Here is a 17,977-nt window from a genome sequence, read left to right as displayed (position 1 = left end):
AAAATAATGAAAGAAAACAGGAAAAAGCATCTTTTGTTTTCCAACATTATTGGTATTATTACAATATTCTGTTATACTAGAGTTCATCACTGTTTATCTGCTTTTACATCCACAACACTCACTCAAACTCTCACGCAAACTGCCAAAATCAGAAATCAATTAATGTGGCTGTTAATGCACCAAAATTAATATTAAAAATACTGTTAAAATATAGGCACTGATTCACAAATGAATGTGTCATAAATTAACATCCCTGCTTTAATTTCCCTCTGTATTTACTGGCCTCTACATTAATTCAACTCCGTATGTAATTTTCCATTTCATTTATTCATTCATTCATTCATTTTTAAATATTTGTCTATCAGTTTTAACGTTTCTTAATGCATTTTATATCTAAATATATCTAAAAAATTAATTTGGCCCATTGAAGGACATATTAATTAATTTATTGAGTCATTTATTGATTTATTTAAGTGCTCTGGTTCTGGCTGTGTAATAAAAGCTGCTCATCCTTTATTGATTCAGCCATGTGGATCACAATTAACAGTATGTTCCCCTTATCTCCTTTTAATTTATGGAATTATGGTGCAGGGACAGTAAACGGTGCAGTAGCAGTCAGGTGCATATTAATACCCGACTCACACATCCACCTCCAGGCTTTATTTTTAGACCTGCACTGCCATGAAGGCCGTCCTGCAGTGTAAGCACAGTGTTCACCCTCCAACATGATTTAGAGTTTTAGTTTTATCTCCATTGTGTGAATTTATAATGTAAAAATCTTTATTTTCATGTCATTTATACATTTTAACTCGTATTTATCAAGAAAATAGCTTCGACGTCAAAGAGAATGACTCATCTTCATGTCGATGGAAAGTCAGACGACCATTTTGTGGTCCATCATTTTTTTCTGTGAAGATCCAGAAATGTTTCTTTACCCAACTTTCCATCAGTTTCAGTCGATAGTGACTGAATTTTCATTTTTGTGTTCTTATGCTGTTAGGATAATTGTCCCAACAGGATGAAAGAAATTGAGTCCATGCAGCTTTAAACTCCCATGTTTTGTTTATTGGCAAAAAGATCAAGATCTGTCTGTTCTGCACCTGAGTACTAGATTCAATGCACATGCTCTACTTTTCACAAGGTAAAAGTCCCAACGGCTTCAAACCGTGTTCAACACTTTCATCGGTGGGAATGACTGACATACAAAAATGGATGCCTTCCGCTCAATGTGCTCTATAAATCTATCAACAGTTTCGTGCAGCCCAGTCGGCAGAATAAAATGTTGGCATTTTATTTTTCTGCGAGGCTTCAAGTTCGTAGGCGTCACACTCTTCATATCAACATTGTCGTATTGTGTAACTGTGTATTGTGAAACCACTGGATATTTTTAACGAGACCTCGGGGTGATTTCCAGCTGTGTTCGTGGCGCGGGAACCAGATAATCCACAACTTTTCCAAACTCTCACCAAGTGTTTTTTGTGTCTAACCAGAACTTAAGCACGGCTCTGTCACAACAGAAAAATTGAAAATTTAACCTAAAGAAATAAAAAAGTTGCAACATGTCCATGGTTTGCTGAAACATTCGCTGCCAACAATCATTCTGGCCACTGGGACGAGTCGTGACTCACTGTCATGTTTTTTTTTTGTTTTTTTTTTCTGATTTTGCGGGAAATCATTGATTTCAAACAACAGATTTCAAAAGATGTGATTATAGAGGAGCATTCAACTTCTGACATTTTTTTCCCTCCATGTCTTTTCATAAAAAATAAACCTAAAATATTTGCCCAGAAGATGGCTCGTGTAAATCCAGGTCAGGGCTTTTTTTTCTTTTTAAATTCAAGCGAGAGAAAGAGATCAAACCAAAACTGTGGGCTACATGCAAATTCCAATAAAGAGAAAAACCACTTAAACTGCAGGCGGAAGCAGTAAGTATATTTGAGTCATGAAATGTTTATGTGCAACTAATCCTTTGTTCTCTAAGGCAAGGCATGACCACAAAATCACGAGGGCATACTGTAAAATCTAAAAACCTTAGACGAGGAGATATCCAGCACACGGCAATAACCAAAACGTACTGAAGCAACGTTAGCATCGCTGTGGCTGTGCCCGCAGAGGTTGGGAGTTGTATTCTTCGTGTCACACGGAGCAGGACGTCTCAGATGGATGTTGTTCCATTCATGCTGGCAGGCCTCCCTCCCCTGCCTGCACCCCGGCGTCGAAGCGAGTAGAGGGCCACGGCACAGCAACCTCTCAGCAGTGACCCGATGTGATAGGCCGGCATGACATCCCGCTGCGCCCCTCTGCACAGCCACGCCATGGTGGGGACCACTGGCACCGCCAGCGCCAGCAGATCCACAAGGAAGTAGCGGCTCCAGTGGCAGAGCTGAGGGGAGTACCCGTCTTCGTTTGCAGCTTCAGTCTCATCCATATCGTCTTCTTCTATCTCCACTACTGTAGCGTCCTGCCTCACAGGAAGTGGAGCAGCAGGGAGGGGCTGGCAGGTGTGCGGCTCTGACGGGGTCTTTGTTACCTGCTCTGGTTTGTCAGGTGGGAGCGGCTCTAAACTGTATGAGTGCTCAGGGAGGGACAGAGAGGGTAAGGACGGTGGGATCAGATGTGGCTCTGATGGGGGGACGTCTGTTTTTAGAGAGATGACACTCAGCTCTTCGGCACAGCTTTCCTCACACAGCCAGCTCATGGTCGGGCTGCAGGCCTGGGAGCGCACCTCCGGCTTCTTCTCCGCTGCAGGACTCGGGGTGGGGATGGGATCAGACGCAGGGGCAGCTGCAGGTGCCGATGTCACCGGGGCCTCCTCCTGAGGTAAGTGCAGGAACAAGTGATGATGAGGGAGGTAGGCGTGGGCACTGCACTTGCAGGTGCTACTGAGAGTGTGACAGGAGTGTGAGAATGGCAACATCGCCCCCCCACTGCACAGCTTCTCGTAGGTGGAGGAGCGCGGCACAGTCGGGGGGCCTCGGATGTGGCCCTGCGGGGGCAGCTGCTCCGATAGGAGGGCCGCCTCCAGGAGCAGGTGGGTTTGTCCCGCCGGGCGAGACGCTCGGCCGGACTCAGGAGTATTTGAGCCGCGCTCCAGCTGCAGCGCCTCGCTGCTCAGTCGGGTGTGGGTGGCGCCGCGACTCAAAGTGCTGGCTGGGGAGCAGCCGCAGGAGCGAGACTTCCCCCCCGGCCGAGCTTGCAAACCTGAGTATGGCTTGTGATCGTGGGGGTCTTGTTCACGAACGTTCAGGTTGGACTTCACCGACTCAACCACCTCCTGAAGGTGCTGGATCTCTTTGCGGGCCTCTTTCAGGGCTAACTGGGCCTCCACACGGTGACATTCCTCCTCTATCCAGTCCTCCTGCATCCTGTACAGCTGGGTCCTCAACTCATCGATTTCACAGTCTCTGATGAAGTATAAAAGATAAGTCAATATAGGGTGTTACCACTAAACGTAGCTGAAATAATTCTGCATTTGAAGGTGAGAAAAGGCTCACCTGTGTTGCAGTCGTTCCACGTTGTCCCTCAGTCTGGCTCGCAGGTGTCGGATACACACCTCCTTCTGTTGCAGAGGTGTGAGGTACTGCTCCGGGGTCGGAGGCCTGATCCCATGGTTGTCACTGCAGGCTGTGTGCTTCACCTGACGCCTGAATCAACACAGAGATGTGGAATGGTCATTTAATAGTGTCTGTTATGTTATAACAGCTCTGGAGGAGAGAGTCAGGTGCAGAGCCCGACCTTCTGGAGGAATAAACACCCCGAATCACTGCTGTTAACTGACAGAAGGAGAGCTCAGAGATTAAAAAATGGATTTATCTTCGCTTCTGTTTATCAACCTGACCCCAGAGATCAGCCGAGGTGTCTTCCATTGTCGGGTGGTCTGTAATGCTGACTGCTGTCTGGAGCTGCGGGGGAAATGTACTTTACTTCATGACGTAATGTTACAGAGAGGAGAGAGTAAAAAGAGGAGAGTGAGAGTGCTGAACTGGCTGAGTGTTGACCTGAATACAATCACACACACACAGACACACACACACCCTCTGCATGTCCTTGCTTGCTATCTTATCACTAATATACAGTAAAGTAATCTGAATGTTTGGAGCAAATGAACACAAATAATCCCATCTGTCTGACAGGACTCAGGCAGAAATGTTCATGTACATGGCGGCAATGTTTTAAATTCTTATCTTTATGTCACCTTAAATAAACTTGTGGATTTAATTTGGTGTATACAACTCAACAACATATATGATGCAGAATTCTTACATATTATATCTTCAATCACATGTGATAAATAGAAGAAATCTGGCAGTTAAAGCAACATTAAGCAGAAATCTGTATTTTGGTGCAATATGGCGCCCCCCGCTGTCATAAATACAAATTCCAGGTCTGTAACAGTTTCTCAGACATAGTATAGGTGCTAACTACAAACAAAACTAATCATGTCATCATAATGTTGAGTGGAAAACTTGAATCTTGAGGTAAACGTGTGTAACGCCGTGATCCTGAAGTTACATAGAGCAGAAACAAGTGATGCAGGGACAGAGTGGCTGAGACAGAGACACCATTCACCCTGTGACAAGACACTGAACCATCAACATGACTTTGAAGCTGTTATTTTTGGATTTTAGTTACATAATGCTGATTTAATTATGATAAAACCTGCATCGAATTAATCAAACTTCTTCTGAGCACGGCCCTGCAGGGGATGGGCAAAGCTACAGCATACAGAGGGAACTCTGTCTGCAGAGCAACAGTGTGTATTAAAGAAAAAATAGTTTTCAAACTGCTGAAATCAAAGAAATGATTTCACTTCATTAAGAATGTATTAAGTTAGCCAGTGCAGTCTTATGAAATCCAATTTAATAACCCTGCAAGAAACCATTAGTGAAGCTTGTAATGTTGTCTGTGGTTGGCATCGTGTCATTCAACTTCTTCTGGAAGTTGTGGTTTATTGTATTTCACCAAACTGAAATGTGTTTCTATATGTGGGAGAGGATGAGAGAAGCAAGTCCATCACGTCATCATCGTCGTATCTTACCTGGGTGTACTTGGATGCGTCCTGGCCGTGGGGCTGACATCGGCTGTCCTAACCCGCCCCGGGTAGGTGTGAGTACTGGATGCGTCACTGTGAGAGTATCGCCCACCTCCGCCACCAGTGCCCACCGAGCGCCTTGCAGGGAGAGATGAACGTTACACACATTCACAAACACGAACATGTCGACATCATCCTGAAACTGAAGTGATGAGAAGGTGGGGGGGGCGAACAGTACCTGCGCTGACCTGAGGAGGGTTTTCGACTCGGAGTGAGAGACATCGATGTGCGAGGGACCTCCAGCCTCTCCACTGCTGCCTCTAGAGAGGGACGCTAGGAGCCCTCACAGCTGGACTGGAACAGCCGTTACATAAACGCATTAGAGGGGAAAAAAAACCCTGCAAATCAGAGATGCTAATCCACATCACAAATGTCCCATAACAACTGGAGGAAAAATTAATCCCTGGAGAACAGGAGAGATGTTTTCCTTCCGACACACAGCCCGGTCATTATGTGCTGCTTCGCTGTGAGTCAGTGACAGTAGTCTAACCCCAGCCCTAATGTACAAAACTCGTCTAGGCCTGTGGCAAATAAAGCCTCCTTTCTGTGCTGACACAAAGGGGACACAGTGAGTCCTCAGTCGGTGCAGCTGCCTCTCTCTCAGCTGTGTCCTCGCCGTCTGCAGAGCTGCACAGAAACATGATAAACCTTCACATTAACTGAGGAGAGACAAAGAAAATCTGACATTTGGAGACTGGCAGGAAAGACGGTTAGCATTGTCATTTCCTGCCTGCAGTAAATGAAGAATTTGTCATTACTGTTAGTTGGGCCAAGGTGAATTCATGTACAGTGATCTCCTGTAGCTCGGTCCAATAACTGAAGAGGCCCCGACGACTTGTGTCCTCCTCAAACACACTGCCATGTCAGGATTTTACATATTGTGTTTTATTGACAAATAGCTGTTGAATCATCTTTTATTTGTCCTTCATTGCAAGATATCAGAACTTATTACTCCATATTGAGTACTGACTTTATCAAAAAGAGTTGGTATCAAACACTGGTCAGATTTCTAGGTTTATATTCTTTTCTTCAGTTACTTCTAATCCCAAATGTTTATCATTTAAGAATATCTTTCATTTAAGGTAAATCTTTTGATTACAATGCATTCTGAAGTTTGATACATTTTGTTGATTAAATACGAGCCAAATTTGGTTTATTTTCCCCTAAATTAGGTACTGGACAGCTAACCCTCGTCCTTCATCTGTTTATGTTTGTAAGAGCTGACAAATTAAAGTTTACATCCTGGAAATAGCCTGTAAAGTATCGACTATGTGTGAGTCTTTAATATTAATACCCTCGAATTCGTAGAGAAAAACCCCTGCAGATGACCTCAGTTGTGTCAGTGGCAGCTGCCCTCTAGCTTTAAAACCAGACACATCTCGAGTCATTTTATTGGGTCGCACTTTGTTACAGCACACTAATAAAAATCTAATAAATTTTAACTAACAAGACATAAAAAGCAAGAATTTCTCAAATGAGAGAAAAACTAGAAATAAGACAAACACAAACAATATAAAAAGAAACCAAATGTAATTCAACCTAAATCATACCAATACTTAGACACTGTTATACCAAATTAAAGATGAAAAAATGTATTAGGGTGTAACTGTGTTTTGTTTACAGTTTTTGGCTAATTTGTCTTATTACCGTACTCTCAAATAAGGTGAGATCATCTTTTATTGGTTGACTCGAGTCAATGTTCAAGTCACTATAAGTCAAGATTTACAGTTTCACTGCAGTATTTGGTCATTTTAAGGTATTAGTAACTTTCTAACAATCATATTATTGGTCAGTTTATCGAATGTGTTCAAAAAGAAAGACAATGAACTGAAATTTCACTACAATTACTCAAAGTCAGTGAAATAAATGTAATCAAAGTGGAAATAACATTACAAAAGGGTACTCAAGTCTAAACTGATAGACATGCTGGCAGCCATTAAACTAACAGTCATCTGTCTGTTTGACTTCAGGCTCCCAGGAGAGATTCAAGTCATTTATTTTCTGTCATGTCATCAAAAACAGAGACTGGACTCAACATCTCTGCTGCAGAACATCTGTCTGCTTCTGTCATCGCCCAGCTGAAAGAAAAAAATGTCACTGCCCTCCTCTGAGGAAAAAAAAGAAAGAAATAATAAAACATGAGGACAAAATGTTCTCCTCTCCTCCAAAGTCCCTGACTCCACGCAGCGGAGTCCACCTGAGGCGGGACCCGCTGATCCAGGGCCGGAAATAAAACACCTGCTGTTGGATGAAACCTCTGAAACAAAACTCTGCTGCTTCATGACGAAAAAAATAAAATAAAATAAAAATGTAGTCCCTATATTTAAATTCTAGGACAGGGAGACATCTCACCTCCCTCTCCTCTTCTGTCTGCGCAACAAGTGGCGGCCACGTTATTGGTGAGAAATACGCAATCATGTTACGTAAGTGTGAGTGTCGGTGTTTACTGTGGAGGCGAGCGGCGCGCAGGAGGAGGATGAAACCGGGCTGAAAGGGAAAATGAGACGCTGGATGTTGGAGAGAAACATTAAGAGGTGGCTGCTGCGCTTCGTCCTTGAATCATCCTCATCAGCATCATCATCATCATCATCATCAACATCAGCACATTTCCACATCTGTCGCCCACAATGAAAGCAAGTGTTAGATGAGCGATGCAGGTCTGCTGACAGGATGATCACAGCAGCAGCAGCAGGCAGAAAGAAAGAAAGAAGTGTGATCTGGTTTCGGTCTGACTACAGAAGAGTCCTCACACAGGACGTCTCACTACTTTCCATAACACGCACACAAACACAAAAACAAAAACGCATCGTGGTCTCTTCTGAAGGAAACAGCTGACTGACACGTCCAGTCCTCCAGCTGTGTCCTACATACGGTTACTTAACAGGGATGTTACCTGCTGGCTCAGTTCTCACAACAGACACACACACACACACACACACACACACACACACACACACACACACACACACACACACACACACACACACACACACACACATTGTGAAACAACACTCACCATCTCGGCCGGTGGAAGTTGTGCATCGTAGGAAAGCGTCGGTTCCCGCCGGACTTGATGGAGGCTGAAGAGTTCCTGGTGGCAACAAGGAGGAAGAGATGCTGCTGCTGCTGCTGCTGCTGCTGCTGCTGCTGCTGCTGCTGATGGTGCTGATGAGAGTCCATCCTGCAACCATGAAGCCCGGAGATGAAATGAGGCGACTGCGTCTGCTGCATCGGTGCTTCTTAAAGAGACAGGAGGGGATGATAACGCTTCATCTGGCAGCCAATATTAAATGGCTTTATCGACGGTGTTTAACAGGCCGGAGTGATGCTGTCTGACAGGTGACTCTTAGTTTATATAAACCCCCCTCCTCATCCTCCAGCACCGACAGCAGCCAGGAGGAGGAGGAGGAGGAGGAGGAGGAGGAGGAGGAGGAGGAGGAGGAGGAGGAGGAGTGTCCAGCTGGACCGGTGCGCCATATTCGGCCCCTCATGTGATGGATGATTGTGCAGGGTGTCACTCCACCGACCCATGCAGGGCTCCAGTTAGACACAAAGTTTGTTTCTTCACAACAGAAATACATTTAATCAACTAGCAGCTTCCTCTGGAGCCACAAAAGACTTCATACTACTTTTTTTAAAAAACATATTCAGCAGCACTCATCAAGACCTGTAGGCACAAATTGGTGGAGTTACCCTTTAAGTATCAACCTCACAAGTCAAGGGGTAAATCATCTGTATGTACTTTGTAGGATGCTTTGACTTACCATCATCCCGGCCAGTTATCAGAATAACTGGTTTGTTTTCTAAAATTACACTACTTTGGCTCCGATGCTGCTTTTATTCTGCAATGTAACTAAATTGCAACTAACATAAATGTAGTGGGTTAAAAAGTACTAGAAGTTAACAGTGAATTCCACCTGTGTGACGTCCTTGTTCTGCCTTCTGAACATCAAGTCGGCATTAGTAGTCGTCTCCTGTGATCGTAATATAAACCTGTGAAATTATTTTGCTGTGCTGTGCTGTCAGGCCTGCAGTGAGCACGGAATAAAATGAATGACACACAAATTCAAATAAATACTGATTCCATTAACACTGTAAAATCTCACATTAGACACCTCATTTGTTGCTAAGGATACAGCTCAGTGCTGTACAGAAATGTGGTCTGTTCTGGATTTAACATGCAGGAAAAAAAGAACACTGAATATAAAATCTGGACTACAGTAAGAGCAGGTTTATGAACTAATTGAGCATCATATCCTAAACATTAGTCACAAAAAAAAATCTTCCAGTCAGTCAGTCGTGTTTGTTTCATATAAATGCCAGATATTTATTTTTACCCATTAAAACAGAACGATGTTTAACACATTAATTGCACCTCGCACCTTACACTTTGCAACACTTGCTTACAATAAAACACAAAAATGTAGCTTTTTCTCTTTTAGATGACGTTCACACAACCAAATCAATGTTTAGAATAAACAGATGAACAGATGTAAAACACTAATAACTGAACATGCATGAAATATCAGTCCTGAGAGAACACAAGAACAACTACTTAATACCAGACATTGGTGGTAATAAACAATAAAAAAAATAAATAATAATTCAAAGGCTCTTGCAGATCATTTAAAATGTGCAAAAATGAATTATATAGAAAGAAAGCAGAAATTAATCTCATTCCCATTTTGTCACATACTGTACTGTTCAAAATTCTCACTAAAGAAAAATGCCAGGAAAAAGCAAAATAAATGGTAACATTCACCAATAAATGTTACATTTATAGTAAAATAAGCTGTTTTATAAGCCATTTACAGGATTAAGCAGTTATAAAGGTTTATATACACATCAGTAGTACATTTATAATGGCCTTCCAAATTATGTTTATAAGTAAAATGCACAGTATTTATTAACTATTTACAGTAAATTATCACAATAAACAATAACTAAATACATGTTTCATAAATCCTTTCATTTTTGGCTAAATTAAGTTTAATTCACCATAAATATACAATTTTTAATGATAGTTATTGTAAAGTGTTGCAGAAGAAGTATGTACAAGAGACACACACACAGAAACATATAAATGTTTAGGACGTATATTCAAAGTAGTCAAAGTTTTTACTATTTAGCCCAGAAAGCTATTCGAGTGAACTCTGGGAAACTGACATCACAACACAAACATACTAAAATCAAGAAGAACCATGACCACAACGCATCATAACCTGTTTTCTGTTTCATTAATCACAGAAGTTGGGTCCAGGTGTGACAAAGATGTCCTCATAGGGAGCACTCTGGTGCAGGTGAAGGGCGTTTTGTTTTTTCAGGACCAGCAGGCAGAAGAAAGTAGCTGCAGCCTGCGAACGAGTTCCTCCTTCACAGAGCGCCTCCAGGCTGAACCTGGTGTCACTGGTGTTGCTCTGAACAGACACACACAGACGCACATACACACAAATAACAGAGAATTTAATTTAGCAGCATCATCCCTAATCCTGCTCCAGCCTTCTCTTCTTTCAATCCCCATCTCCTGTGACGTTAGATTTGTATCTGCCAGTCAGTGTTGAATAAAGCAGGAACACCACTGCTGTGTCACGACCATGCAGGCTTTACAAATGCATCATAGTCACACGTAAGATGGGGTATTTAGAGTTACTGTGATTCTCTCATGCCCTAACATTTATTTTTAGTTTCGTACTTTCAGACTGCTCAGAAGCTCCTGGGCGCGCCTGGTTATCCTCCTGTCCTCAAAGTCCTGGCTGTTCAGCATCGACTGCAAGATAGAAAAGGATTTCAGTGGGTGATGCCGGGCACAACGCCAAGGCAGCATGGGAAATTAACACCCGCCATCTGGTAAACGCTGACAGATTGAAGCTTGTCCACGGAATCAGCCATTTTTGCAGATAACCATCAAAAATTAGTTTGCTTTCATTCCAAAGATAAGGGAACTGCAATGTGGACTCCAACAGAGAAGAATTCCCTGTACTTTTCTATTTGTAGGTGTGTGTGTGTGTTTGTGTGTGTGTGTTCACGAGCACCTGAGTGTGAAGGGAGGCTGACTGAGTCTCCTGCTCCATGAATGATGGGTGGACAAACATGGAGTCCTCTGATGGGAGTTCTGGATGAGTGATTTCCAATCTGTTTTCATCCTGACAAACCACACAGATTATACAGAAGAGGATAAGAAGGTAAACCAGGCATCATGAATAAAACTAATTAATATTTTTTGAAACATAAACACCTCCACTTCACCTGTCATGCTCATGCTTACTTGTGTGATCTCGGAGTAACTCTCACGCTGACTGTTGCTCGTGTGATCGAGGCCGGTCAGCTCAGCGCTGCGTGTTTTTTCAGGATCTATTGACGAATCTACGACACTGACGTCTGTGGTGAGGGCGCTTAAATCCCTCTGAACTATATGAGACAATATGGGACAACACCAGTCACACATTAAAAATAGTGCAGTAGCTCAGTTGGCAGAGCGTGTGACCCATGTGCAGAGGCTGTGTCATAGCTGCAGCAGCCCAGGTTTCGAATCTGACCTTTGTTGCATTTCACCCTCCTTTAGTTAGTCGTTGGTGACAGCTTTGATAAATAAAGTGCAGCAGACAGACTCTCAGCAGGCTTATTGCAGTTAAATAGTGATATTTATAATAATATTAGCTGGCTTGCAAAGTTCTATGTCTTGTGTTGTTGCACTTGCTTAATGTTTTGCCGTGTTATCGTCTCTGGTTCAGGTTAACTAGGCCTGCTGTTGCTGTTCAAACTTTAACAATAAGACATGCCAAGTTTTGTTTGTAGTGGGGGGAGTGTAGTTTGGGGATTACAGCTCTCTCACCATTTAAATAGCAACTTCTTACCTTCCTGTCCACCCTGGCGCATCATCTCAACCTCCTCGCACACTCTATAGCGTTTCACCTCAAAAATACTCTTAGCAAAGATCTGCAAAAGCAAAATGGGATTTAAAGGTCACAGCAATAACTTCACTGTAATTGATAGATTAATTGTTGTTATGATAAAAGGCCAAAATATCTGTTCACCTCCTTTATCTGTGCCGGTACTACAGTAGAACACGGCTGTGCAAAGAGTTTGTCTACACCTCCGCTCTCCTTCCACTGCATGAGCTGCACAGTTGGAGGGGCCATGTCCAACGTGGTGATCAGATCAGAATAGTCAGAAAGCTGGTTTCTGATGAATTCATTTTTCAGCTCTTTTATGTTGTCCACAACCAGCTTGCGTTTCCTGTTCCCCCTCTTAGTCTCTGAGTTTGCTGAAAAAAAACAGTAGGATGTCATTAGAATTCTTGTTTTGCTGTATCAAGTATCAAGAATCTGCCATTTGTGTGACACAGAAAAGTTGTTGGTTTGGCTCTCTTTGCAGAGTGATGTTCAGAATTATATCAGTGGTGGTTTCAGGGGGTTGATGCCAGCTCCTGCAGCAGCAGGACATTTGTGAGTTAAAGGAACACAGCTTGAGAGTTGTTTGGTTGTGCCTACGAGTGATGGCCACAGGTTCAAGGGCAAAGGCTGTCTCCACATTGACAAGCAGGGTGGTCTCACTCAGTGCAGGGGTCTCCACTTCCATTCTGTCAGCATCTGGAACACATAAAGAGTCTGAATACACACGTCTCTTACTGAACAAAACGTAACAGCACTACATACTGGTGCTGCTATAAAACACAATCTTCATCAACACAAACAACCCTAGCTGAAAAAAACAAAGTACAGAAATAGCTCTAATTATCACCTTGTTGACATTTTAGTGTAGAACTCTCTGGATTGTCATTTTCTTCTCGGACGAAGTCAGGAGACTCAGCAAGATCACTGGAGTTTGTCAGAAAGTCTGCAGGGTCATTAAAGCTAAAAGTTAAAAAGTTCACACAAAATTTAAAGAATCAATTACTTCTCTTCTTTTTTTTAATGACAAAGCATCCAAAGTATCAACACTGACATAATAAGGGCAGGGATACAGTATTAGTATTTAATCTTTTAAAGACACAGCCCACGACGACTCCTTGGAGTGAAGGACAGGTTGAATTTGTGTGCTCTCTCCCCAAATGAGGCAGTCCAGGCTTACAGAGACCAAACCCTATCTCTGTCTGCAATCTCTTGTGAAATCAAATATTTCACAGATTATGACTAAGACATTGCTCTTAAACGGCAGACAAAGTGCAAACGCTACTGGGAAACTGGGGCAAGTTCCAGAACATTTTGGTGAAACACATAATAGAAAATTGTTCCACGCTAACTTTATTTTCCCTTAATACCCTATGATCCATTTGATATCCGAACAAGAACAAACAGTGGAAAAATCATTTATCAGCATGTTATGACATATTTGGTCTACAAAGGCTGACTTCAGAGGATCCAGCCCTTGAATTGGGAGAATTGAGCAATTCCTCAAGGTTTGAGACTGATCACTTTTTGACCTCAGGGAAAACTCCCCCAAAATTCTGAACTTTTCTGTTTGTATAATGGATTTTCTGGAGGAACAAAACATGTAAAAACTGTGGCCCACTGTGCAAAATGTAATAATATTTGTATGTGTATTCCAAGGATCGCGAGTTTATCTGGCTTGGGTTGAAATGTGTCACAAACATCCTTAAAAACCTTAGCAATTATTTACAACAGCCATTTATCCAAGCAGCTGTTGCAGTAATTGAATTAATAAAAACACATATGGTTTTATCCCACAGACAAAATCGGTCAACTTCACTAGTTTAAACTTTGTTGCAGCAACAGCATCAAAGTTCTTCTGGCAAGAATTTTTAGTTTTCAGTACATGATGTTCAAAAACAAATCAATTCATAATCACTACCGAGTAGGTCGAACCCTTTATCCTCATCCCCAAAAGTGTCTCCAGTTTGGAAGCTCATTTCCAGCAGGCCAGTCTGGTGACTCTGGGACTCATCTCCTACAGAGCGCACAAAAGGAGGGAACAAATTGCAAAGTCAGTATGGTGTCAGCTCTGCACAGAAAAACATGTCTCAAAGGAGAAGGCTGATGATGTAGCATATTTTTGTTGATGTCAACAAATACCATGAAAACCACAATCTACCCGTTTGTCTCCCACTAGTTTTCTCAGCCTGTCTGTGGAGCTCAGGAGTTTAATGTGTGGTTAATGCATCTGTTTATAATTGTTTTGGGCCACAATGGAGCTTAATGGCAAGGAGAAATTAGCTGTATCAAGTTTTGTCTGGGTTCACATAAAACTTAATTAGAGTCAATTTACTGTGTTTTTTACTCATCATGGGATTTTTTGACAATAATGAAAGCACAGAATATCGCCAGATTTATTTTAGAATCTTATTAAAGCAGTAATGCAATTATTCACATCAAATCATGAAGTACCAAAACTTGAAAACAAGCTGGCTCTTACCAAAATCTACCAGGTTTAGAAAGCCATTTCCCAAATCCTCTTTCAGAGTGATTTCTTCTGATCGACACTGGTTCAGTAAAAAGTGGTCCGCGACATCGATGTTACTGGCGTTCCAGTGTGAAGACAACATGGTACAGACACAGACAGGACAGTGGGTGGTACAAATTTAAACTCAGCTCTGAGCCAGGATATTAAACCAAAATTAAAACTTGACTTGACTAAAAAATGACATCAGTTATGTTTGTAATCAACATGAAAACTTAACAAGTGTCTGTGAGCGTATAAAAAGCTGCTCTGTACCTCAGGTCTGGCAGCGGGGCATCAAAGGCAGTGAAATCTTCAATCAAGGTTATTGCTTTTACTGTGGCCTCCAGCCCCTCCACAGGCATATCTGTCTGACCTGGTGTGTTGAGAAAGAGACACAGGGAAATAACACAAATATGCACTGCATGTACAACTGTTTTATTCTATTTTCTTATTACTACTTTTATCTACATTTTAGCCTATGCAGCTCTGGCGGACGCCTCACTGATTTGTTGATTTGCACAATGACAAAGACTTGAATCTAGGAGAACTATAAACACAACCCAATGATCCACTGCCTTGGAAAGAAAAATCCAAGGCAGTGTGCAATTAGTTTCAGATACCAAAAGGTTGTATCTAGTAGACATCTGGCATCTCATTTGTTAAGTGTGTCTTAATTTAGATTTCTTAGCTGCAGAAATGTGTTCCTATTTCTGTCTGAGTCCTGTACATGAGACATCATCATGCATGTAACATTCTTGCATTGAGACCTTCCTTCCCAAAATAGGTCTAATAAAGTCTTTGTCACCCTCTGGTGGTGTGTCCTCATTGGTACACTGAAAGTTTTTTTTTTTGTTTTGCTTTGTTTTTGTCAGTATTTACATTAACACAGTTTACAGTTTATAAACGTATACTTGGCTAAATGTAATGGAGTGTAATACAACAGTTCTTCTGTTACAGGTGTTGGCCTCTTAAAGCTGTTACAGAAACTAAACCAAAAAATCTATTCTGGTTAAAATCACACATAACTTGTTCTTATTTAACATGTTATGTTTCCCTCCAATGCATCAAGTTGGCCATAGATGTCATTTCCTACCCTTGGTTAGAAATGATTAATATGATGGGGGTGCTAATCCCTGAGCTGATATAGTAACTTAATAAAGCAATGTCGGCCAGTCCATTCTAACACCACAGCCCTTTTGTCACTACAACCTCAATACTTATTGACAACTCTTACACAACAAACAGGATGTGTTACCTGGTCTGAATGCAACTTTAATTTTAACCAGGGCATCGCTGCAGTCTGCAAGGAGATACTTTGCTTTTCTCGAGTAGATCCTGACCACACCAATGAGCAGATGACCAAAAGTCCGCAAACTGATTTTCATCTACAAAAATAAAAACATCTCAGACAGCTGCCATTACTTAGGTGCACATTATTACATTATACGGTGTTATCAGTCTTACCTTTGGGGAAATTATGTCTTCGATAGTTGTTTCCAGGTTGCATTCAAATACATGGGCCTTGGTGAGTTTTCTCTCCAAATGCGCTGCAAGCCAGATTCTGGCGAGCGATCCCCGCTTGGACGTAAAGAGTTGCGTGTAGAACAACATGTCGGAGAACCGAAGCTAGCTGTCAAATGTGACAAACACAACACCTGTTTTTAAACCTCTTTGATATGTTTGCTAAATAAGGCAATGAGCTGACATTGAGCAACTTATCAGAATGAGTCGCTGGCTGTTTAGTTGGCGCAATGCGATTAACTTAAGTGATCTTAGCAAACTATTAAGGTCAAAGTCGGCTAAGCTAGCTACGCTCGCTAGGAGTTAGCTAACTACGTAGTAGCATTACCACTACAGCAGGCTAGTTTTTTCACATGCAGCTAGCTAAACATCATGGCGGCATGTTTTGTAACACAGTTCATGAACTGTGGGAGGATATAAAATTGCTAATTGCATTAGTAATACACTCGTTCCGAGCTGCCTAACCTTACACATCAGCAGGACATCCTACCTTAACTTTGAAATTGCCGCGTTTGACATTTAGAGCGTGCGAATCAGCGCGAGCGGTAACCAGGCTCCGACTTCCGCCCAAAAACGAACAGTTGGTTTTACCATTAATATCAGGCTGGGATTTTAGAAAGGCGATATATTTAAACATTAATAAATGTGTCGGTTGACAACACTAATCTACTTCTCTTTTTTTATATAAATGTATTTTTAGTTAAATCTGTCCACCGTCTCATGACATGATTGTATCTGACTGCTGTTGCGTTTCATTGCAAGTCGGAAGTCGGAATTCCCGCTTTGCTATTCCCGACCTCCAATCTTAAAGTGTTACTTTTGACCTCGTCTATGAAACCTACAAAAAATACAATTTGTCATTGTCACTTTACTTTCATTCAGCTGATCAGGGCCCGATGAACGTCATTGTTTCCTGTCTAAGTGTCCCTAAATGTTAAATCAGCTGCTGTACATCACTCCAAATTAGTCAGGGTCACTGTTGGGCAACTTACTTTCAAAATGCACACTATTACACATCACTAGTTACTTTCATTTTAAAGTAATTTATTACTTCACAATATTGCTGTCTGCGCAGAATAATGTATTACTTAGTGAACCATTTTTTGTGGTTACTTTCAACAAAACGCCCAAATAAATTCTATAGAACCGTAAATTCCGATTTCTGACTTGCTAGGGAACGCAACATTGGCATACCTAGGCTAGCTAGCTAACATTGGTAGCCGTTAACAACACGATATGCTGAATCGTGTCTTTTGACTGTTGGACGTATAATGTAAGCATTTTGCTGGTCTGTTTAATGTTTTTTCCTGTAAGATGCAATAACAGTAATGTCTCAACTATTCTAGTTGAAAGCAGACGAGCCCAAACTACTTCCGAAGCAGTCAAGAGGTCAGTTTGACTGTATTAACTAACGTTACCGCAGCAAAGCCATTTGAAACATGTATTCAGCCTTTACTGGAGGGATATCATCTTTATTAACCCTAAAATACAGTTTAAAGTAAATGTCAAATGAGTGAAGTGGCAGGGAGTTACGTTATTTTGGTCACCATCAAGTTTGTTTTCTGTTGTTTGATGCACCTGATGGACTCATACTTTCTACAAGCTTTAGCTCAGGTTGGCAGATTGTTTTACATTGATTTTGAAAGCAATTGTCGTTTACTTTTCCAGATTTATCATGTTGTGTGACTGCCACTACATAGTCTGATAATTACTTGTTCGCCAGTTTGAATTCAGTTAGATACAAGTTGCAAAAGTATATTTAAAGCCGTCAATAATAAATACATGTCAAGTGGTCATTATTTGTAGTTTATGCAGTATGTACAATTGCTATGTTTTTCATCATGTACACATAACGTTGGCTTCAATATGATAACTATTTACTGATTAGTAGAATGTAGAAGGGCAGGACTGAGGCAAGCAGAAAGCAACACATTCACAAAATGATCTTATGGGCCAGAATTGTCA

General features: G+C 41.7%; 3 protein-coding genes across 7 annotated transcripts in view; 1 reads left to right on the top strand and 2 right to left on the bottom strand.

Moving 5' to 3' along the window:
* Positions 1 to 1,910: 1,910 nt before the first annotated feature.
* LOC119022940 (syntaphilin) lies at positions 1,911 to 8,466 on the bottom strand. Its single transcript, XM_037104423.1, has 5 exons — positions 8,109 to 8,466; positions 5,271 to 5,386; positions 5,039 to 5,170; positions 3,495 to 3,644; positions 1,911 to 3,404 (listed from the first exon to the last, which is right to left on the bottom strand). The coding sequence occupies exons 2-5, from the start codon at positions 5,312 to 5,314 to the stop codon at positions 2,156 to 2,158; spliced, it is 1,575 nt and encodes a 524-aa protein (XP_036960318.1). The 5' UTR covers positions 5,315 to 5,386; positions 8,109 to 8,466; the 3' UTR covers positions 1,911 to 2,155.
* Positions 8,467 to 9,392: 926 nt separating this feature from the next.
* Positions 9,393 to 16,769, bottom strand: rad21l1 (RAD21 cohesin complex component like 1). Of its 2 annotated transcripts, none has more exons than XM_037103917.1 (14): positions 16,478 to 16,769; positions 15,956 to 16,121; positions 15,747 to 15,876; positions 14,765 to 14,864; positions 14,465 to 14,568; positions 13,904 to 13,999; positions 12,833 to 12,928; positions 12,583 to 12,681; positions 12,127 to 12,356; positions 11,947 to 12,028; positions 11,358 to 11,500; positions 11,125 to 11,235; positions 10,785 to 10,859; positions 9,393 to 10,509 (listed from the first exon to the last, which is right to left on the bottom strand). In XM_037103917.1, the coding sequence occupies exons 2-14, from the start codon at positions 16,100 to 16,102 to the stop codon at positions 10,330 to 10,332; spliced, it is 1,593 nt and encodes a 530-aa protein (XP_036959812.1). In that variant the 5' UTR covers positions 16,103 to 16,121; positions 16,478 to 16,769; the 3' UTR covers positions 9,393 to 10,329. The 2 variants fall into 2 exon arrangements, with proteins under 2 accessions (XP_036959812.1, XP_036959811.1); XM_037103916.1 differs by having other exon boundaries at positions 16,503 to 16,769.
* Positions 16,770 to 17,173: 404 nt separating this feature from the next.
* The window catches only part of samd10a (sterile alpha motif domain containing 10a), a 56,267-nt gene continuing 55,463 nt past the window's right edge, over positions 17,174 to 17,977 (top strand). The window contains exons 1-3 of one of the 4 annotated variants that reach the window (XM_037103923.1): positions 17,269 to 17,285; positions 17,359 to 17,401; positions 17,616 to 17,626. The gene's annotated coding sequence lies outside the window, so the exon portion shown is untranslated. The other 3 variants (XM_037103920.1, XM_037103922.1, XM_037103921.1) reach the window with 3 other exon arrangements.

This window comes from Acanthopagrus latus, chromosome 7, assembly GCF_904848185.1.
Source record: "Acanthopagrus latus isolate v.2019 chromosome 7, fAcaLat1.1, whole genome shotgun sequence".
Classification (NCBI taxonomy): domain Eukaryota; kingdom Metazoa; phylum Chordata; class Actinopteri; order Spariformes; family Sparidae; genus Acanthopagrus; species Acanthopagrus latus.
This window is presented reverse-complemented; position numbering and strand designations above follow the sequence as displayed.